General features: G+C 38.1%; 1 protein-coding gene across 2 annotated transcripts in view; it reads left to right on the top strand.

Annotated features, from left to right (window-relative positions):
- The window catches only part of GRM3 (glutamate metabotropic receptor 3), a 194,977-nt gene that overhangs the window by 104,630 nt on the left and 66,553 nt on the right, over positions 1-23,794 (top strand). For both annotated transcript variants that reach the window (XM_036328330.1, XM_036328329.1), the window contains exon 2: positions 6,369-6,980. In XM_036328330.1, the coding sequence (XP_036184223.1) occupies positions 6,513-6,980 (468 nt within the window). In that variant the 5' untranslated portion in view covers positions 6,369-6,512. The remainder of the gene's footprint in view (positions 1-6,368; positions 6,981-23,794) is intronic.

The raw sequence follows: 23,794 nt of genomic DNA, 5'->3' as shown, positions 1-23,794 counted from the left end.
GGGAGTTGGGGAGGCTCCAATTCCAAGGCTTTGTAATGAGGTTAGGAAACTTGAGGATGAAAAAAACAGCTGAGATGGCAACACACAGCGTGCACGCACGCGCGCGCACACACACACACAGGAAAATACTGTGCACGCTGGCATTTCGAAAAATAACGATTTGCTTTCAAGGGCAGTGACCAAGTTAATATTACTGATGAAAAGTAAATTACTAGCAATTACCCTAAGGACCAAAGTTTAGCACAATTGTATGTCTGTTTGCCTACCTCATAAAAACACTTTCTTCTAAATTTAGAAAATAAAGGAAATGGGAGATGTGGCTGTGTGTGTGGTAGGGAGGGAGGGTGGGGGGAGGGTGTTGTCCAAGGCAAAAGAGTGAATTGGTCATTTTTGCTTTTGGCTTCATCATCATCCCTTTCTGGCTTCATCATGCAACTTGACAGGGTCCCCTCTTCAGTGTAATTACCTAGGGTTCTTGGGCTTTTTCATCTGCTCTATGAATAAAATAGGCTCATCAGAAAGGATCTGATCAATTCATTCCCAAAACTGGAAGTAATTTTTTGGTTGTTTGGAGTTTGATATACATGTAGGATTTCAAACTAGAAAAATTTGAGAGAATGCAGAACTTTCCTCCTTGACTTCAAATCTTAACACAGAGGCTTGGCCTCCACTCCTCTGCTTGGTTATTCATGCTTTCAAAGAACTATTTGGTGTGGAGACTTCCATTCCTCCTCATCTCTATCGGATCCGTAATGTGTGTCTTAATCTTTCTAATTCCTCCAAGTGCTCTCAACTTTTCCAGTTTTACTTTATTTTTTTTTCTTTAAAATCATCAATTCAAAGTCAAAGGAAAGATCAGAAGTATTTGGGCTGAATTTCTCTAGTGTCAAAGTTGAATCTTGACCTACAATAACATTTTTTTTTAATGGCTTCATTGTTTGAACAAAATTTCCAAATTATTTTTCCAATCTCCTGACCAGTCTAAAAAACCATCATACTCCTTAGAATTTATCACTTAACCAACATTTGATAACTATACATGAGGTGATGCGGAAAACAATGATGTCTAAGGCATTGTCCTTGATATCCATTAGCGGATAATCTAATGGGGAGGAAAGAACCATTTTGTTAATTATTAAGTTTCAACTTTTAAAAACTATGCAAATAAGTATAAAACAAAATATGATCATCCTGATAAACATAAAACTAGCCACATGGCAACTCAGTAAATGAAGAAACTCCATTATAGCTAGAATAATGCAGAAGCCTACAAAGGGGTAGAAATTGTAAGCTAGACCTGATAAAAAATGATTGGGTTTGAAACAGTCAGTTACTCATAATAATTTACTAAGGGCTTCTGGGGAAAAAATTACCTTTGTTCCCTAGCAAGAGCAAAGGTATTAGAATTGTGCAATGATACATCCTGCTATTAATAATGCCAGCATAGCTACAGCCTCTGTTCACCCAACTGAAAATGGCAGTGTAAGAACAAGGGACATGTCTTTTGTTGCCTATAATTCTGGCAGCTGAAGAATGTATAATTAAATTTATAGTCAAATTGAATATGTTAGCTCTAACCCTAACTTTTCTTCAGATCAGTTGGGTGTGTTGGCTTTGAACACAGGCTCAGAAGCCCTTCCACAACTTAAGGGTTTATTTGTAGGGAAGAGTGAGCCCAGTTTCTGGCATTATATCTCCCCTGGATGAACTGCTTATTCATTGAGTCAAACTGGATTTTACTTCTGACAATAAGTCCCTGTGCAAAGTCAAGAGACTAAGGAAAATACACATTAGCATATGCAGAGTATAGATATGCTTCCTGACCACATATTCCAGGGGTTATATTCACAGCAAACCTCTGAGATTGTACAAGGCGTGGATTAATAAAACATTGGGGAGCAGGTAGCCTGCGGAGAGGGCTACACATGCTTGTTTGTAGTTGACACATCACTCATCATCCCAGAATGAAGAACTTTGACTGCAGAGCTGCAATCCCCTGGCTGCATATGAATGTGGGTGCAGTAGGGAGCCTGTTTACCTAAGGAATGTGCTGCTGGCTGATTTATAATACAAGGAACCTGAAAAGAAGTAATTGGTGCCCTTTTCCACAATCCGATGAGCTGTGACACCGAGATAAACAGTGGCATTGAGTTAAGCATGTTTGTCTATTTTTCAATGTTAAATTTTAATTTCCCCATCTTTTAGCTTCTTAGGGCTTCATTTTAAACAAGGATAAGAGTTTTAAAATTATGCTTAGCCCTACAGTCTTAATCATTATAGATTCTGCTTTAAGGAAAAGGAAAGTAAGAAAATATTAAGACAATGTAGTTAAACATTACTTGAATTGATTTTTAATTTGTAATTCTCTAAGACTACATTAAATGTTACTTAAAGATGCTCTGTCAGAGAACTAAAGGAAAAATATTTTACATATTTTTGTCAGTTAACTTGTTTTTAAGATCTGTGTATCTAATTTCTAAATATATATAACATATGTAATTTGTAATGGCTTGTTTTTTGAGTCCAGCACTTCATTACAATTCCCATGTTAAAGGAAATCTACAATATACTTCTTTTTTGAGATTCACAAATGATAGAGAAAGTTGGTAGAAAAAGAGAGGAGTAATTTTCCATCACTGTCTATATAAAAATATCTAAGCATTTGAAATGTTGACAGCAGAGATCATATTCATTTGTTTACAATTGGGTACCAGCTCATGGCCTAGCACACGCATAGTAGGTATTCAATAAATATTTGATGAATGAATGCATCTCTGAAGCTCTGAATTAGGATAATGTGCATGTGTCTAAATTTGTATTCTCCTGACCCAAAAGAAGTAAATGTAGGTCAACTTGGGGATGCATCTCTCTTGGCTTATTAGGCACCCATCAGAGCTTCAACTTCCTAATACAAAGGCAGAATTTTCTCCTAGAGATATACAAAGTAATTCCTATAGTTCTACCTATTGGCAGTCTTATCATCAAATAACATAATAGGGTAAGAGCACTTGGATGATTAGGTAGGTAATGAAATAAAACAATCCACTATCAGAATTCCCATTATCTATGCCACAAATAAAATAACAAAGAGTCATTTGCAAACATAATTGGTGTGTCTTCAAGAAACATTTGTGGAATATCTTTCTGATTGAAGACACTATGCCAGGCCCTGAATACACAGAGATGAATAAAACAGAGCCTCTACTTGTGAAGCAGGCAGACTGATAGATACTATTACTTCAAGTATAATTTGAGGTTTCATTTGAAGTCATCTTTGACTAAGTGCATTTTCCCAAGAGAGAATTAAGCTTTCCATTAACTATGAAGTTATCTTTACCCTTCGAGAAGTCAAACTTCATAGTCAAGAGATACCTGCATTTTTTCATAATGGTAAGACTGTGCTGATGACCTTCTTTTAATTAACGATTCTCTTTTATTAGGCACATAAAACAATTATTCTGTGGAGCAATTTCTGCTTCTTTATTATTAGTGATAATGATTGCAGTGTCTTTTGCCTTCCATGGCAATTTTGCTTCAAAGGGAATTGCACATAAAGATCAAAGAGAGACCAGAAATTGATATGAAATTTTTTAAAAATTCTCCTACAGTATCAACTTTTTAAAACATTATTGTTTTTAGCCTTTCTGGTGCCCTGTGGCAGATCTCCCAGAGAGGCCCTGGGGTAACACTGAGCATTCCAATGACTGCTGCCGTCATTGCTGAGGTTCACACCTAAATAAATAAACAAAACAAACCCCAGAGGACTTGTGCGTCTCAAGCAAACAGCCCATCACTTGCTCCATGCAAAAGAAACAGAGCATGTGGGAAGCTGGGTTTTAAAGGGCACTGCTAACAAGAGAAGGGAGAAATGTCAAAACTGTTGAACACTGGGCTCATTCCTGTTTTGTTTTTTTCATGTTGAGTTTTGTTTTTTTTCTTCAGATCTTAAAAATCCTAAATGCTGTGCTATTTCCTTTATTTCCAATGAGCAGAAAAGGAAACAAATATGAGTTATAATAGTAACAGCAATAGCAAATATTTCTTGAACTAACTACAGCAGGAATAGAAAACAGGAAGTAAATAATTCCACAGTGGAAGGAAGATAGAAAAGAATTCTTGTCCTTTCCTGGTAGTGACTATTGAGTCTTAAATAAGTGGGTGTTTACAGATAAATGGGTATAGAAGGGCATTTTCAGCCAAGGGAATAACATGAGCAACATCCTGGTGTCCACTAATGTGAACAGAGTTCAATATGGCTGAAGCATAGGTTTGAAGGCCGAAGGGGGGGAAATTGATGAGCATAGTGAACAGTAAGACCTGAGAGCTAGCCAGGGACAAGATCAAGGAGAATGAAGAAGTCAATTCTCCAACCTGGAGAAAAGTAGATATAGATCGACAGGAGATGGGCCGCTCTCAGCTGTGGTTAAGATCATGCATTAGACAGAGCATTTTCATCAAGGGGACACTATTCAGATTGTTAACATTTGCTAACTTACCTGAGAACACACAGGTGGTAAGGCTTTCAGGCATCCTGACTGAGTAGAGAAGCAGCCAGGAGATCCCCCTCCTTCATAACACCCCACCAATCCACAATTATCCACAAAAGCAGAAGAACATACAGGCACACTATACCACCACACACACAGGGGCAAACAACTGTACCCTGTCGGAAGTCCCAGTCACCTCTCTCACTTAACTCTGAAAGTTATACAAGCTCATCTCACCTAGCAGGAAGAGGGTGGGCAAGCAGAGTGAGTGTGCTGCCCAGACTTTGCTCTAGTGCGAGGAAGCTGAGTGACAAGCAGTGCCACAGTAGGTCCACTGGTTTGTGTGCATGCAGTGGGACTGCTCCACACCAGGTTTTGAAAAGATCCCTGGGAGGGCCTTAGCCTACTGTCCAAAACACGACCCTCACAACAGGACATCGCCATATTTTCTAGTCCATGTTGTATGAAGAAGCTCAATTTATGGAACTCTCTTAAGCTACAATCTACTGTGCAAATCCCAGCACTAGTGCTCACTGCACTCCTCTGGACATGAGGGCCTTTCAGGAGTCACCTAACACTGGCTGGAGGAGGCAGCCAAGCATCAACAATTGCACTTTCCCCAGCATCTATACTGTACAGGTTATACAATAATAAGTTTTAAACTTGTGTAATTGAGGGAGGGGTTTTTTTCTTCATAATTCACAAAAAAGTGCTTTGGAGGTTGGCGGCAGCTCTCTAGGAATCTACTGCTATGGTCTTGTTAGAGATAATAAGAGCCTGGCACAATGGGGAGAGAGGCTTTGAGAAGTGTTAACGCAGGTAGATGCTTCAGAACTTAGTGGCTAATTGAAAGAAGTGGGAAGGGCTCTAGTGTAAAGGTTTCTGGTTTGAGAGCCTGGTTACAGAGAAAATCCATTCACAGAGCTAAGGGAGAGTTTATAACACATAGACCTGGAGGTGACAGAGGGGTGTATCGGTACAGCTGTTTAGCAGGCAATTAACCTAGGAGTCATTTAAGTGGAGGTTGAAACTATGAACACTGGTGGAGCTAGAGCTCAGGAAAGGGTGCGGTGAAAATGGGGGTGTTCAACAATGGAATTTGAGATGCAGTCAGAAATGAAACATGAGATCAGAAACCTAGAAATTTTCAACAGATAGAAAATAGTCAAGCTTCAATTAAAGCCAAGTAAAATGAGGATTAAAGAGAGAATATGGAATTTAGAAACTAGTAGATCAGTAGTAGCTTTTTTCAAAGCCATTTGTTAAAGCAGTGAAGAAAGAATCTTAAATGCAGTGGGCAGAGAGCATTGGGATAAGAGGGAATGGGGACAATTCTGCAGATAATTATTTTGAATAGGTCACCTATGAAGGGAGGAGAGGGATGTGATGATAGGAATTCAGAAATGGTGATAGAGTTACAATTATGTTTTGTTTTGCTTCCCAATGGAAAGGGAGGAATGAATAAAAGGGGTTGGTCACAAATGTAGCTGAAAGAGGGGGAATAAAGACTCAGACCAAGTTGTAACCCTACGAATAGCTAAGTAAATGACTCAGTAGAGAGAGTACTGAACTTGGCATTAGAAAAACCAGAATCTGAACACTATCTCCATTCTAAGTACACTTTGTCAGATTATCTCTTTAGTCCTCAGTGTTCATTTCTGGAGCTGGGATACTTAGATCTACATCACAGTGGGTTGGAAGGACTGGGTGGGGATACTGTGGGAGAGTGCCTGGTGCAGTGCTGTGGTGTGTGGTTAATCAATGGTACTTTGAGTCATTATCTAATCAAAGACCTAAATGGGAACCATCAATGTAATCACTGTTGCTTTTTTTATTTTTTATTTTTTACCATTTTTGTTCATACAATTTTTATCTCTCTAGGAATTTGGTGACAGGCTCTGCTAGTCTGTTCTTCCCTTATATGAAGGAAAGGCCAAAGATCCAGTTTGGAAATGAGAGAGGAAGTCTAGCGGGCAACATTGGCTCCATCCACTGATATCTCCTACAGGTGCAGAAAGAGGATTCATGAAGATGTTGACAAGACTCCAAGTTCTTACCTTAGCTTTGTTTTCAAAGGGATTTTTACTCTCTTTAGGGGACCATAACTTTATAAGAAGGGAGATTAAAATAGAAGGTGACCTTGTTTTGGGGGGCCTATTTCCTATTAATGAAAAAGGCACTGGAACCGAAGAATGTGGGCGAATCAATGAAGACCGAGGGATTCAACGCCTGGAAGCCATGTTGTTCGCTATTGATGAAATCAACAAAGACGATTACTTGCTACCAGGGGTGAAGTTGGGTGTCCACATTTTGGATACATGCTCAAGGGATACCTATGCATTAGAGCAATCACTGGAATTTGTCAGGGCATCTTTGACTAAAGTGGATGAAGCTGAACATATGTGTCCTGACGGATCCCCTGCCATTCAAGAAAATAGCCCGCTGCTCATTGCAGGGGTCATTGGTGGCTCTTACAGCAGTGTTTCCATACAGGTAAGACTGGCCAGGGCTACTGCTAAAACGTTGTGTCTATTTTACGTCTTGTCAAAAAAAGACGATCTTCATAACTTGATCAATGGGTGATATTAACAGTGTCATTGTTCATATCTATGGGTATTTGATAACATAGGTGTGCAGACAGAACAGTCATCTAGCAATGATAATTGTTTAGAAATATATCAGGTAGCTACCGCAGCATAACAACCTACCCCAAAATTCAGTGACTTAAAACAATAATTCATTATTATAGTTTCTAAGTCTAAAGATCAACAGAAGTAAGCTGATCAAGGCTGAGTTCAGCCAGCAGTGACCCTGCCCCAGGTTTTCCCTTATTCTCTGCCTGGAATCAATGAGGTAGCCAGGCATAACCTTGTCAGAGTGATGACAGAGGTGCAAGTGAACACAAACTTAACAGCCCAGGTCCTTCCAAGCTTCTTTTTGCATCACATCTGCTAACATCCCACTATCAAAGCAACTCACAGACCTCAGCCCAGAGTCAAGGAGTGGGGAAATATGTCCTGCCCACAGGACAAGTTACATCAAAAAGGATGTGGGTTTATAAGGAGTAATGAACGGAAGCCATTGGTACAATAAACCACAAGAAGATTCAATACCACTGAACTCTATTTTTTTCACACTAATTTTTACTAAAGCACCATTTTGTTCAGAGATCATTTATAAACAATTTCTCATGATATAAGCGTGATAATCTATGCAAATAAGTCAGATGACTACCAAAAAAAAAAAAAAAGGAACAATTCAGCTCCCAACTTAGATAAAAAGCTAGTAAGAGGCTCTCATAATTTCATTAGAGAAAGAAGGAACATATTATTCAAACTCTTGCAATGCTCACCTATTCAACTTTCTCATGTTCCCAACCCCCAGAAAGATTGGTTTCATAAAACTCCCACTGGTAGGTAACACAAGAACTAGGACTCTGATAGATTCTTTGTACTTTGGGGCTCTTTCAACTGTCCCATATGATTTCTATATGTTACTTGAAGTTCAATTTTTTTCTGGTGAGAGCATTAATGTCACAGTAATAAAAAGTCATAATTCTAGGAATTATATACTTTACTTTCTACCAAATTACTATAATCACAGCTCCAAGTACTAGAGAAAGCCATATTATACTCATGCTGTCTTCATATGTCATGAACCACTTAAATTGGCTTTATTTGCATAGGAATAACCTAATTTCTATATCCCAGATTCATGGCATTTAAAATTCTATGTACAATTCCATGCTGTTCAAAATGAGCTATTTGAAATTTCTTTCCTTCTTCAGAGCACATCCTCATATTATGAGTAATTAAGATAATTAATTTTTCAAAAACATCCTTTGACTTCATTAGAAAGATGAAAATATTGCACATTTCAAAGCATATCATGGTAATTTTGCACTCTTTCTATACTTGGATCAAGAGAGATGGAATTTGCTATTTGAGAAGAGAGAATTAAAAAATATACATCTGTCATACTTCAATAACAATTTCACCAGATCCTTGCCAATCATTTTACAAATATTTATACTATGCTTAATATTACCAATAGTAAGGGATTATGTATATGCCTTTCTAACCTTAATTTCTCCCAGTGAAGTAAATGGCACTCTATAGCAGACTTGTAAATATCTGTTTATCCAAAGTATTTAACAAACTATGGCAGGCAAATAGATATTTATAATCTGATTTTACCCTTTTAATATTTATATACTCCTCAAAAGAGTTTAGATTGTTTTAGAAAAAAATGGGCTATTAAAATCCTGTACTGTTCATAAGGGAAGAAGCTGCTTCTTAACCACCAAAGGATCTGGCTTATTATTTCATTTATCTGGTTCATATCACCGTAAAGTCACAAGTGCTAATTTGGTTTTTGTCTCCACAATATAAATAAGGAAACCAAAACTATTATACTCTACTGAAAATGATATAAATTTTGGCATCAGAAAGACTTGAGTTTGAATTCCAACACTGACATGTACTAGCTTATTGATAAAATAGGGAAATAGCTTCTATCTTAAAAAGTTGTTGAGCCCCGCCAGGGTAGCTCAGTGGTTGAGCATCAACCTATGAACCAGGAGGTCACAGTTTATTTCCCTTTTAGGGTACATGCCCAGGTTGCAGGCTCAGTCCTCCAGTGTGAAGTGTGCAGTGGCAGTCTATCAATGATTCTCTCTCATCATTGATGTTTCTACTCTCTCTCCCCTTCCTTTCCTTTCTCTGAAATGAATTATATACATATAAAGTTGTTGAGAGGATAAATTGAGAGAAATTGTGGGAAATGCCTCACAAAAATCCAAAAGATTCAATAAATGTTCCTAAAATTATAGGAAAAGTCAGTGGAAGAGCCACAACTAAAACCAGCTCCGTGGTCTGCCCTCCCAGTGGCCCAGCAGTCCCATGAAGTCATTGAGGGTCCCCCATGTACTTCAATCAGCATGAAGCTCACTGTTGCAAGGGTTAAGGAAACCGCTAATGTAGAATACACAGCCTTCATATCAAGTAACTTAAAATCTGGCTATGGGTAAAATACTACTATAAAATAACAGTGACTACAATTCAGAATATGTTCATGTGGCTCACAAGGTAAGATGACACTTAGAAAGGCTTCGAGGATGACTGATAGAATGAAAGTTGCATTGGAGAAAGGCTACTTGGGTCACAGTGTGAATGAGATGCTGGATGTGAGAAGAATGATCAGAACGTTGTGGCAGATATGCTTGTGCTACAAACAGTGACCCCGACAGGAGCAAGAAGGTGTGCTGAAGAAAGAGGGTAGGAGAGAGCTTCACTCCCTCCTCCATGGCCTCCAGGTGTCCTGACTACTCAATTTTGATTAGGCCATACACTGGTCCCAGCCAAGGTAAGCTGGGAGGTGAAGCAAATTGTCTAGTGACCTTCGGGCTGTCTTCCAAGGAACCCTTTCCCACAAAGCCTTGCTTTCAGCTAGGCACCATGAATGAAAGAGGTCTTAGGGGACTCTTATACAGTTAATAATTCAAGTGTATTATCCTTTTGAAACCTATCTTCCTTTCCATAAGAATCCTAGAAAAATAACCAATGTCAATCCAAAACAATACATTTCTAACAGTAAATTTAAGACATTCTTGCACACTAATGAGGGAAACATTTTAGCAGAGAGGATTTTTCGGGGTACCTCTCACACTCACCTCCTTCTGCTCCTGGCCCAGTTCTGATTATACACCTCTATGTCTGGGAACTGCGATGACAGCGTGTAGCTCATAGCCTCAAAGATCCATGCACATCAGTCACAACTTCCATCCTTTTTAAACTACTTTTTATTTCCTGAATTTTTACTGGAAAGTGTCATTGCTTGAACTGAGCAGAGGAGAAAAAGAGCGAAAAATTGTAGAAGAAATGTACTATACAAATCCACCACATAATTTTAAAAATTGCTATTATCTAATTGTAGCATCCAGTCCCAAACCAGGTCACAGAATTTTCAGTCACAACATTGCCCACTGAGAGATAGAAAATGATAGTGCTTGTGCATCTTCCCTTTTGTGGTTGGGCTACTTAGATGTTATAATCTCCCCACTTGGGCCAGATGTCTTCAGGAGGCGCTTTCTTTCCAGCTTCTTTTTTCATTATCTTCCCACTAAAGGAGAAGAATTCTCCTGGAAGTCGGTAGAGGAGATATGCCCCACTGTGTGCGCTCACACAATAGACATTATTTGCAGATAACAAAAACTACATGAAAGGAGAAATTCTTAGTGATTTGCTGGGTTAAGCTGTATCACCACTGATGAAGACCTGGATAATTATTTTCCCAATCTTCTTAGTAAGACAAACCACTCTGTGGTGGTCCCTTTTATAAAGCAACAGTATTGATTTTTTAATTTGATAATCAATGAAAGCTAGCATCAAAATCCTTCTTTGTTAGCAAATATACATGGGGTTTATCCACCCCCTCTAGTGAATGAATTTCTTTTCAAAGCATATTTAAGACTGTTGTCTTCTCTATAAGCCTGCAAGCCACCCCTTTCAGGGAAAATGCTTTTGATTCAAGAAGAGTCTCAGGCCGGTTGCCTTTAGCTGGGCATTGTCCACATGGTACTTATTTTGCAGCAGTGTTTAAATTTGTGCTTTTAAAAAATAGACTGTAGTTAGAGCTCCTAAGCTGTCCAGTCTAACATGTCCTCTGAAATGTTCCAAAAATGTCCCTCATTCCTTTCAGAGGATGTATCATTTTGTCAGTCTTTCTTGTGTAGCTGGAGCAAATTCTAGCTGGAACATGACAGGTATAAATTGACCTGGGTATTATTGTGCCCCTTAGTGTTAAAGTGACTTCAGCAACAAATGGGAATTTGGGTCAGATGGCCTCTCAAAGCTAAGCTCATAGTAAGAGCAGGAGAGATCCCTAAAACGATCTTACTACCTCTTCCCATCCGTGGTATAATCAGAGCCTTTTACAGAATTTTTGGTGGTATTTACATCCCAGGAGCTCTCTAACCCTGGGAGAAGAGTTATAATATTGTTTATTATGACATAGATTTGTACATGCCATGCATTGCTCACATTATGTCTCTGAGAAAAATAAATCTTTAAACTAAATCCCTTGCAGTAAGTGTCACAGATTTTTTTTACATGAGTTCATGTGTCACCTCTGACACGCGTGTCATAGGTTCGCCATCACTGCTATAGTCTGTGACCATGAACTATGCATATAAATTCTTTGGTTAATCTCTTTGATTCCACCCCCTTCCCAGTTCCAAGAGGAATTGAGGCTCATAAAGGTTAAGTACCAAGTTCAACTTTCTATTACTTTATAAGTAATTGAATCAACATTAAAATCCAGATAGCTTGCCTCCCACACTGCTATCCTAATCACCCCTTCACATAATCTAAGCTTCAGAAAACTCTGACTCCAAAGTTATCTCAGACAGAATCTTTTTGTTTATTTCCTTCCCAGACTTTTCATTCTCAGGCATTCTCCCAAAGCTGATCATTTTGAAACCTCCCTCCATGGCACCTGCTTGCCCTCCTCCAAAAAAGGGCAATGCTTCTCAGGGACTTCATCACAGGGAAAGAGACAATAGCAACAGCAATTTGAAAATGCTTTCAATGACATTGTTTCATTGTAGAAATTTTTAATCAGGGGTAATTATCTAAGGTGCACTCACTACTCTTTCCTTTCCTTTGTCAATTTATTGCTTAATTTCCCTTCTGTCATGTGTTTATTTGGAAATTAGTCTTGAGAAAAACAATAGGTTACCATTAGGACCACTGTCCACAGTGCAATAAAATGGCCCAGCACTGAGAATCAGCTTCTATTGTGGCCACATATCTGATTGCAGGTCATGGTATTTACACATTCCTGAATATCAACACGTATCTTAGACTATGACTATAGATTACTCAGCAAGCTCATTGAAATTGGACTCGTGACACTTCTGGTTAAACCTAAGATTTTGCTTTAACGACACCAAGTTCTCTTTCCAAATTACCATTAAATATGTGCCTTTTTAATGGTTCAATAGGACAAGGCTCAGTATTTCTATATGGAAAGAGCCAACACTTAGCAGTTGATAACAAAGCCCATCAATTTGATGTAATAGAAGAGCTTTTACTGCTCTATGAAAAATGCAGTTGAAAATTTACAGAACAGTTTTCTAATTAGTGGACTTAGAAAATTTAAGAATAGTGTTCCAGAAACACCTGCAGCTAAACTCAAGTAAACGTTGATACTCCAGGTGGTACATCAGTGGGACTTTGAACACTAAATTGTGGTGGCGCTATTTTTGACATCACCACCTGGTAGATTATGAAAATCCCTCTGTTACTAGTGACAAAGTCCTGATTCTTGCCATAGGGGAGAATACAATAACAGCAACACCTTCCAAAATTACATTCCAAATATAGACTAGATTTCCTTGCCAAGTGGTCAGAATGGCAAAGCATCTGAGATGTTTGCCATCACTTGATAGGGTTAAAAGTCTGGGGCATGCATCCCAGGGACTAGTTGGTTTCTCCCAGGCCCAGGGCCTCCAATTTGGGTAACTGCCATTAGGCTCACAACGTGGCCTCATAGAATGCAAATCAGGCAATTAAGTGTTCCTAATGGGGAAAACAGATGTGACTGAACACATACTCTATCATTTGTTTAGAATGCTTATGTAAAAAAGTAAGTTTCATCAAAATAAAAGCTACATATATGCTTTTAAGTAATATTATTTACACAAAATTTAAAGAAATTCAACAGTAAGCATAGGTTGACTTTCAACTGGTATCAATGGCTATTTAGCAGACTCTCAGCTTTTATTTCTATGTTAAAGAAAGTCTTTATGTTATCTTTTATGAGCTAATTCCAGAAATTTAAAAGCTCTTTAGCTTTCCTTCAGTCTCCAACAACCAATATCATTTATGACCTACCTTTTTTTGAAGGATTCAAGCTAACCTGTAGTGACACAAACAGGACAAATTAAGTATTGAGCAATTACTATCAATCAAATAAATGGTTTTAAGTGGATGAAATTTTTCTTTAAACCTCTAATCTTGACCTTTCTATTATTAATGTATTCATTGCTTTTCAGATTACATGATCCCTGACCTTCAAGAACTCACAGCCTAAGTCAGAATGAGTATTTTGTCCATTTGATTACCCTTCCCTAACCCTTTCTTTTCAAGTTGGATGTCATCCACGGTAGTCTTTTTAAAACGTAACTTTGGTCATGTCATTTCCTTAATTTAAAAATTTTAATGTCAATTTACCTCTTAAAGCATAAAGTTCAAAATCTTTAGCTTAGCAATCTAGCCACAGTCCCTCTATTCTTTCTTACTCTACCCATCCCTACAAGGCACTGGGTACTCAGGTAATACTGAACTTTCTGATACTACAAAAGCCAATGTGCTTTTCCCCACTTCTGTCTTTGTGTTCTTCCTTTTGCCTAAAAACATTCTTTTCCCTTTCTCTGCCTGGCAAACTTTCCCTTATTCTTCAAGATCAAGCCTAAATGTCACCTCTACATGGGAGCCTGTCATGACTCACCTGAGTGTAATTAGTTGCTCCTTCACTCATGTGTTTGTATAAGTATGTATACATATATCTCAAAACTTAATCCTCATTATGTTTCTTTGTCTCCTACCAGACTATAACTTTCTGGAAGACAGTGGAGGTATATTACTCATCTTAGAACTGAAATTTTAGAATAGTGGCTTGTATAATTGGCATCAATCAAGGTTTGCTGAATGAATAAACATTATTCATCATCTGTATCACTTTATCACTTTCTGAGTATTTACTATGTGCCAGCCACTGGGCTAAGTACTTCACATGTGTTATCTTTAATCCTTACTTATAACCTCATAAGGCAGACAACTGGTATTCCCTTTTTCCAGATCAAGAAACTGAAGCTTCAGAAATTAAAATAACTTCCCTAAATTCACAAAGGTGGTGAGAGAAGGAACTGGGTTTTCAATGTTGGTCTGTTTGATTTCAATCCTGTGCATTGAGCCACTATATTATTTGCCTTTGTATCTGACAACTCTGTTGAACTAATGAACAGTTAACAGGAAAACCAGGAATAACACAGTTCTATTTGCTAAATAAGATGGTCTGTACCCCTCTGCCCTAATGATTACCACAGACTCTCAGAAATAAATAATCGTCTTTTTAAAGAAATTAGCCTACAGCCCTCAGCTTCCCTCAGGCATACCCAATAGCTTTTGGCCTTTGGTTAATAGGCAACAAGAACTGGAATGCTCTTTTTTATTGATAAGGCTGTATTTGTCATATTATTGTGATGCAAGTGACTTCAAGGACCGCAGGAAAATGTGGATAGTTCAACCTGTGGCTCTGTTAAATCCTCAGAAGACACTATCAAAAATCAACATGCAGGGCACTGACTGAAGGACATGGTCCTGCGAGGTCTATTGGTATCAGGTCACCCTGGGAGTCATGCTTTTGCCATGTGTTGCTGGCAAAGACCAATGCACTCCGGAACCATTGTTAGGGACTAGAATCCAAACCAATTCAGATCCATGATTTCTCTTGAAAATTAATTCCTGGGGTAAGAAAGGAGCAAAAAGCGGATGCAGACTAATATAGTGGGCAAAATGCCTTCTTGTTCCTCTTGAAAGTACCTGCTAAGTGGGCGGAGGAAAAAAGTTCTTCCTTAGATAGTGCCTTGTTTTTTTTGTTTTGTTTTGTTTTTGTTTTTGTTTTGTTTTTTTAAATATATTTTATTGATTTTTCACAGAGAGGAAGGGAGAGAGATAGAGAGTCAGAAACATCGATGAGAGAGAAACATCGACCAGCTGCCTCCTGCACATCTCCTACTGGAGATGTGCCCGCAACCCAGGTACATGCCCTTGACCGGAATCGAACCCGGGACCCTTCAGTCCGCAGGCCGACGCTCTATCCACTGAGCCAAACCGGTTTCGGCGATAGTGCCTTGTTAGTAAGGGAGCAAGACAGACACTTATCAAATGTGGAGTGGCACTGTCATGATGAGAAACCTGACATGTCTCCTGAAAAAGTGTGGCTCGGGGAGTCCTATGTGGTCTGCATATCATTTAAGCTCAGCAATGATCCATGAGAATGACAAAATAGATAACCTTGATCTTAATAAGGCTCTTAGTCACAAATAAAAGGCAAAACCACAGGTGTTGGCTGCAATGATTTCAGGAGATTTGAGGATAGAAATAGGGGTTACTTTAAGCCATGCTTGAAAGTTTCTGCCATGATTAAGGAGCCCTTTGTATGGAATACCCAGGCAAAATCCTCACAACCAAGTCGTGCTGTTGAATGGGAATGGCAATATGAATCTTTCACTGGAGTATTTGGGGGCCCATGGAATAAGAATCAGTGACTTTTGCAGATTTTACTGAATAAACTGGCATTTACTACACTCCATTGTACAATTTCCTAAATCCAGATTAATCTCTGGCCTTCAGACATTGGGTCCAGTCAATCCCTTTCATGCCAAAAAAAAAAAAAAAAATGTGCTAATCTTTTAATCTTTTTTGAAATAACAAGAAGATTGGCATACTTTATAGGCAGATAACTCATGTGATGTGAACAGCTTGAATTCTTCAGGCAGTTTCTCAACTTTATACTACCTCCCCATTTAAAATCCAAGCCAATCTGGGATGTTGTATGGCTAATAGTGCAACTCGATCAATCTGAATAGGAGAGTCAGCGTGGGCTTTAAAGATCACAGCTTTGAGAACTTGCTTTATGTAATAACCTGGGTTATCAGGTAGCAGATGGTTCGAAGTGCAGCACTCAGCAGTTCCCTTCCAGGCTTATATATAAGCATTTAATTAAAAGAATGGAACAAAGCATTCAGCACCTCATATGTGATAAAAACCACTGAAGGGTTAGGCTTATTTTTAGAAACCAGCCCCCAAAAATATGTGAACAGCACAGAATGCTAAGGTAAACACATGGAAGTGATCATTGTGTCTCCTGATTCCCAGGACAGCAGAACAGCAATGGGGTTTTTTTGTTGTTGTTGTTTTTATTGTATATGTATAGTTTAGCTCTGTAGATAGCACATTTGGAAAGTAAGAACTTGATGCCTCTTTACCATCTGGAATTTTTGTAACTCAGCATAAAAACCAGTGACTGTTTGTTATTCCCCTTAAAGTATTAGCCCAGCCTCAGAAGTCGAAGGCAAGGAAAGTTCTGAAACGAATCCTCAAGCGGGACAACCACTATAGTGGGAAACATTTCTACTAGACTCTAAACTTTCATACTCTTTTTTGTCTTCTGTTGAAAAAAAAGTTTGAAATTGTGTCACCAGAGAAGGCGCAAAGCTCATGTTTGAAATGGGAACATCATGAATATCCTAAATGGGAAGAGTGGCCACAGGACTGACTTTGATGCTCAGAAATGATTCTGAAATTTCCAATCCCTAGTCCCTTTTTCATAACATCAAAGAATACTAGATTATCTGAGCTCTTTCCCATAGTTCATACTCTTTTGGCCCCCTTGATCAGAGAATCATTGAAATGAAACATGACACCTGAAATTCTAAAGAGTCCCATGACTTGCTAAAAAATGTCAGAAGTAAAATTCCCAAATAAACTGGTCTTTCACCCAAAATTCTCAACAATAAAGAAGGATGGTTCGGATGCCTACAGTAGCATCACTCCACAATCAGCTATTGATTATGGGAAAGATAATGTTTTAGACATTGCTAAGAAAGAGCTATAAGTGAGCAACTGATCTGAGCTCTGAGTGTTTGGCTGCTTATGTGTCTTGCACACAATTCATTTGTCTCCAGAAAAGCCTTACCTTACCAGCTGATCTTATTAGTGCTCATTTGGTGAAGCCTGCCTTAGGTATAAGTTTACATGACTCCTTCTTTAGGTTTATGTGATTTGAGGATTAAGGTTTCACGAATAAGGCTTTTAGTTTGTTTCCCTTAGAACAAAAAGGCAGTTTTCTAGCTTAAAGGGGATTGGCTCAATGGCCAGTTAGTATAATATTGACTTCCTTTTGTCTATACCTAGATAGTTACACAGAGATAATTTAGATAAATTGATTTTAATGGTATGAAAACCTTTGTGCCAGATTCCTAAAGTTCTGAGTCAATTTCTTGTCTTATATATCCTCTTATTTTGGTGAAAATTGACTATAAGTAATGAGGGATATAAGGGTGTCCCAAAATTCACACAAGAAGTAATTTTGATAGAAAACACAGGTTTGTAATTAAAAGTTGTAAAGTTTTTATTGATTCATAAAGTATACTGTATAGGGTTATGTATGGAATAGCATATCGGGTAAATAGATTATCATGTCACGATAACTGTTATTGCCTAAGCAACCGCATTTTCGAAGAATGGTCTGATGATGCCTCCAGCCCAAAATCCGCACCAAACAGTGACACGTTGTGGATGCATTTGTTCCTCAACACTCACTCGTGGATTTTCTGAACCCCAAATGCGACAATTTTGTCGATTAACCAAACCATCAAGATGAAAATGAGCCTGATCGAAATTCAGCCACATTTATGCAAAACGGTCATGGAAAATTTCAACAAAAGAGTGCGTATGTGCCAGCAAAGCGTGGAGGCCATTTACCCGATATGCTATTCCATACATAACCCTATACTGTATACTTTATAAATCAAAAAAAATTTACAATTTTTAATTATAAACCTGTGTTTTCTATCAAAATTACTCTTGCGTAAATTTTGGGACACCCTTATATATTGCACAGGAAATTGTTTATCAGTAGTGTTTGAGAGTAGCTTTATATTGCTTGCTGGTGGTCAGCTACTCCCACAGAAACCTACCCTTGTAATTGGAAAAAGTTACATGATAAGCAGGAAACTACGGATTCATGTACCAACTCATTCATTTAACAAACATTATGTAGCACCTCTATACTCTGCAAGACATTAAGGAAATATGGGGTTAAAAATACACATTTCCTATCCTTAAAAGCTTTCATTCCAGTAGAGGAATCAGTGAATAATCTAGAAATCACCATATACTTTGATTAGAGTCATGCGGGAAATATATGAAGGAATGAAAGGGAGAATGGGCACACAATTCAGCCTGAAGTGAGGTGTCAAAGAGATTTCCCAGAAAAGGAGCCCTTGAATGGATTAGCTGAGCAGACAGGTGGTAAATGTCACTTAAGCAGGATCCACATGTGCAAAGGCATGTACATTTGAGAACATAGTAAACTGAAGAAACCAGATAGACTTGAGTTCATTTGGAAGGGAAAATGGTGGCAGATGGTCAATGATATGTAAGTAACATTCATGTATTGGACAATGATTGCACGTGAAGACCATCCTACTCCACCATACAACTACAGAAGTTGGAAAAAGACAAAACTATTAATTTTAGATCATAGTATCTACTGGAAAATCTAAGAGTTACCTAGCCAAGAACAGCATCCTAGCATTTCTTCTTGAGCAAAAACAAAAACAAAAAAAGAGTTTATACATTTGTCATATGATAGGCTACACTGAAAACATTGTAATATCTAGTTCTGGATAAATTCAAACCGTCCAGAAAATGGAAATTCCAAGGTGTTTAAACATTAAATATAAAACTCTAGTACAGGCCACATGTGCAAAGGGCTTCTGCTAAGTCTGCCTGCAGTCTCTCAAGCCCCAGAAATAAGAGGTTCTGCCATAAGGTCATTGTGTTTTTCACATAAATCATAAAGCCAAATCTGATCATGATATGCATAGCTTGAAGCTTTCAACCTTTCAGTTGAAATTTCCCCTGAATTCTTAGACAACTCTTGTTATCTCTGTATATGGTCATTCAGTAAACAAATGTTTATGAAGCCACTGTAAAGTATAAACTGACAATGAAAAAGTACACATTTAATAAGAAGGAACGCTTTCTTATGGTTCTCAAATCAAGGAACTCATGTCTTTAGAAATAAAAAGAGAAAAAAGATATTATAACTTGAAATATGTCACTATATTTTAGTGCGAGGAATCATGTATGGCAGAGGTTAAGAGCACGGATTGCAAAATTGATTGTATTAGTGTGGGAAGTTGAGCATAGTATCAAAATGCCTGGGATCAAATCCTGTCTTTACCACATATGTGCTCTTCAGCAAGATTTCTAGGTGCTCAATCTAAAATGAGATAATTGTAGTTTCTACTTCATAAGATTGTAATGGGGTTAAAGGAGATAATGCATCTACAACAGTTGGATCTAAATTGGAATCTAAAGGAAGCAAACCACTTAATAATCCCCCTTTGACTTTAGCACACACACCCCCCCTGACTTTGCATCTGTACCTTCATTTTCTATTAGTTGGGTTTTTTTATACTTTCTTCACTTTTGTAATTTTAACTTAAACCCAGAAACATATCTCTTCCTGTTGTAATATCACCTTATTGCCAGAGAGGGAGACAAGTCCTTTGAAAAAATCAAGAGACTGGGTTTAATTTTTGCTTTTCACTTGTTGGTTGTGTAAATTTTAGAAAGTCACCTCACCCAGTGAGCTTCAGTTTCCTCTCCTATAAAACAAAAGGCTTATATTATCGTCATGGCTCTTCCAGCTCTAAAATGTAAAGATCTTTTTTTTTCCAAAGTCATTGATATAAATTTAATCTTACTTGACCATCTCATACAGACTTTCTTCCAAGCTGTTCTCTTTTAATATATTTAACTTTGTCATCTATTTCCTGTCACTTTTCCTTTTCCACAAGAGTCCAAATAATGTCATCAACACTTTGTGGAAGTCATGGTCCTCCATGGCTACCACTCTCCCCTGAATGGTTCAACTAACACTGAAAAGATTCTAGTGGAATTGACTCTTAGTGAATCTGTGCTAATTCTTGGTACTCGCCTTGTTCAGTTCTAAGTAACTCTATTCTAGCAAGTTACCAAAGTATGTCATACTTATTAATTTATATTTATTCGTTACTTATAGTTCCTCGCTCCTACCTTTGCACACCCTGTTCTCCCATTATTGATTTATCAAAGATTATTGATTACATAATTCAATGTGATTTCTTTTAGGACTCTGAACTGGAGGCAAACTCAATTACTATGAGTATGAGCTTTCTTTTGCTCTTATTCCCCACTTTGATGTGAGATAACTTTTTCACATTATTGTATTACTATTTTCAGGTTAGGAAATATTCTTATTGAGGAGAATGAAAAAGCAAGAGGGATTAGGCAGGTGTCTTTCTTTTCTCACCTAGAACCAACTTCCCCACCCAGTGTTTCTCTCTTTCCACCACATCTTCATCTAAAATATAACTTAAACTCAAAACAATACCAATGAGAAAAACCACATTGTTCCATTTTCACATTCTGCTTCAGTCTTCCTAGTTCTCACAGGTTCGTGCCAATCTTTCATGTTGTCCATGGAGATGCCCAAGGACTGAACATACCAACAACACCCATCCCTTGTTCACTAGTTCTTTTAACACTCAAATTCCCCAGTGCACCCTTGCAACCCTGTGGGTTCTTTGAAGATCTTATCTTTTCTGTCTTGTTGAGACTACTCTGTATTGTCGGAATTATTTTTTTAAGTCTTCCTATTTCTCTTGACCTTTTTAGAGATTCTATCTATAAGCAGTTATCTCTACATTTAAAGCATTTTTCCTAAAGCATATATATCTAGACCATGTTTTTTCTTCCTCCACTCCTACTAATATTCTAATTGGGTAACTTTCTTCCAAAATTTCACATTACTTCCCCATCTTAAAATGGTTCTTATTTTAAAAATGATGTCCAGTGTAGGAGTTCCCCTTATTCTCCATCTTTTTCTTAGAGAAACCATATGGCCAGTATAGTAAGTTAGGAATATTTCAGATGCCCAGTTTGGGGACAAAGGAGAGAGAAAACATCTAGCTGACAACTATCTGAACATCCCCCAACTCTAGTTTTAAGTTTTATGCTAAAAAGAAAGTTCCTGCTCATAGCAAACAGGCAATTCCTTGTTCATGCCTTATTGTTTTGGTTCCTCTCTCCTGTTCTTCCAATCTCAGTGTCTTTCTGCAATTTAAACTTCAGATTCATAGTCACACAGGAGAGGGTAGACAGGAATTTATGAGAGAATGACCAAGGTACTTAAAGTGAAAAGATCTGCTTCTAAATCTTGATTTTTGTCCCCACTTTTTAATCTATTATAAAAGTCCATTGTGAGTATTAAAGGAGAACACACACACACATTGTGGTTTTACAATAGAATAAATACCTTTTTTAAAATACATAATCTAAGCCATAAATTTCAGTACTCTCTAGAAATCAAGTTAGGGTGGGTGAGCGGGGAAAAGAAGGAAGGTTTATAACCTGATGACTTCTGTGGTGATTACTTTTTACATTAAGCATTTTTACTCTTATAATCCAAGGAACTTAATTTTAAAAGGAACAGCTCACCATGATAAAAGCAGTTCAACACTTTGCTCTATGATTCAATATAGGTGATACAATTGAGATTATGCTTACGTCCTTATTAGTGTTCCATTCTCATGTCTCAGCTCACTGAACACGCCTCCTTTGCCTACAGTAGGTGCTAGACTTTTTATGAGAAAGAGAGAGAGAGAGAGAGAGAGAGAGAGAGAGAGAGAGAGAGAGAGAGAGAGAGAGACTCTTTAAAATGATAGCAACAACTACAATTTTATCCTAACCCACCACCCTCCAAAATGCTACAGCTCATTGTGCCCCTTCCCCATGTAGAGAATCTTCATCATATTGCCAGTATTGCATGCCTAGTTCATGCTCTTGTACAGTCTGCCTTGCTTGTAAAATGTTCTCAGATATCCTGGAGAGGTAGGCATGAAGCCACCGGATCCTATCAGCCAAAAGACATGAGCTATTTTCTTAAGCAGCTTCTCATTACTTGTTCCCTTGGAAGAACAGTTTCAGCAGTTTAGGATCCTTTCACTGTGGTTCCTAGTTGCCAGACTGTGTCTCCAGGCATTTTTCAGGTGCTTTCATTCTCTGCCTCCCTGAGGGGTTCAAGTCCTGATGAATATAGCTTGAAGATGAGAAACTGTAGCATCAAGACGAGATGGCCTCTCCAGTGCTAACCAGGAACTCCATAATCAAGCAAAGCCTCTGCACAGACTCTTATCACCATTCCGACACAGTAGTACATAAACCCAAAGTAAGCCAGGTACTCTGTGTGGAGGTATTGACAGTACTGGCTCAGTGCCATCTCAGTCATCTCAATCAGGCTGAGAAAACAAGCCACGTTCCTATGTCTAAATGAATCACTATAGGCCAGGGTCTCCTGATCCTGAGGCAAGAAGAAATAAATGTTATACTAGTCTTCATCCACCCACCCATGCACTGACTTCTATTCCCCCAATTTCACTCATCTCCTAAAATGTTTTTTTTTTTTAATTTATATTGATATGGTATCAGTTTATTTTCTTTTTTTTTTTTAATTATTATTAGTTAAGGTATTACAAATGTGTCCTCATCCCCCCCATTAACCCCCAACCTCCCCCCCACACACACTCATGCTCCCATCCCCCTGTTGTCCATGTCCATTGGTATGGCTTATATACATGTATACAAGTCCTTCGGTTGATCTCTTCCCCTTACCCCCGCCCTCCCCTACTTTCCTTCTGGGGATTGATAGCCTGATTGCTGTTTCTCAGTCTTTGAGTCTGTCCCTTTTCATCAGTCTATGTTGTTCTCTATAATCCACAAATGAGTGAGATCATGTGGTATTTATCTTTCTCTGACTGGCTTATTTCACTTAGCATAATGCTCTCCAGTTCCATCCATGCTGTTGCAAAAGGCAAGAGTTCCTTTTTTTTTACCGCAGCATAGTATTCCATTGTGTACATATACACAATGGAATCCTAAAATGTTTTTTAAAGTCTTTACCAAATGCAAAAATGCAAGAAATAGTTGGTTCTTAAATGTGCATTATACTGCATGCTAAGTACCAGATTTTCTAACTGTTCTATCTGTAGTTAAGTAAGAGGTACCCAGATTTGAAAAGATACAGAAAACATTTGTGGTAGCTCCGGGCTATATCGGAAGTATTGGCTGTATAGCAGTCCCGATCTCCAAGAACATGCTGTGTGGCTGTGTGTGAACCTGCCAGGACTCCGATGATTAAGCAGGACTCAGAGGTCTGCTGTTTCACTTTTTTTGTGCTTTTTGCTAACAGCTGCCTATTTCAAGCTGTGCTTCCTACATGACAAATATCAACCCGAAACCATAATTTCTAGAAGGAAAATTTGAAAATACTCTATAAAGTATATAGGAATATTTAATGTGGTTTCTGATTAAAGTCCACTTTGTATATTATGTAATGTAACTAAAGTCAGTATAGAGATAGATGTGTTCAGAATATGTGGGGTAGCCAGGAAAAATAAAAACAAACTTGTT

Source organism: Myotis myotis, unplaced genomic scaffold (assembly GCF_014108235.1).
Source record: "Myotis myotis isolate mMyoMyo1 unplaced genomic scaffold, mMyoMyo1.p scaffold_m19_p_11, whole genome shotgun sequence".
NCBI classification, from domain to species: Eukaryota; Metazoa; Chordata; class Mammalia; order Chiroptera; family Vespertilionidae; genus Myotis; species Myotis myotis.
The sequence above is the reverse complement of the archived record's forward strand: the minus strand, read 5'-3'. Positions and strand labels throughout refer to the sequence as shown.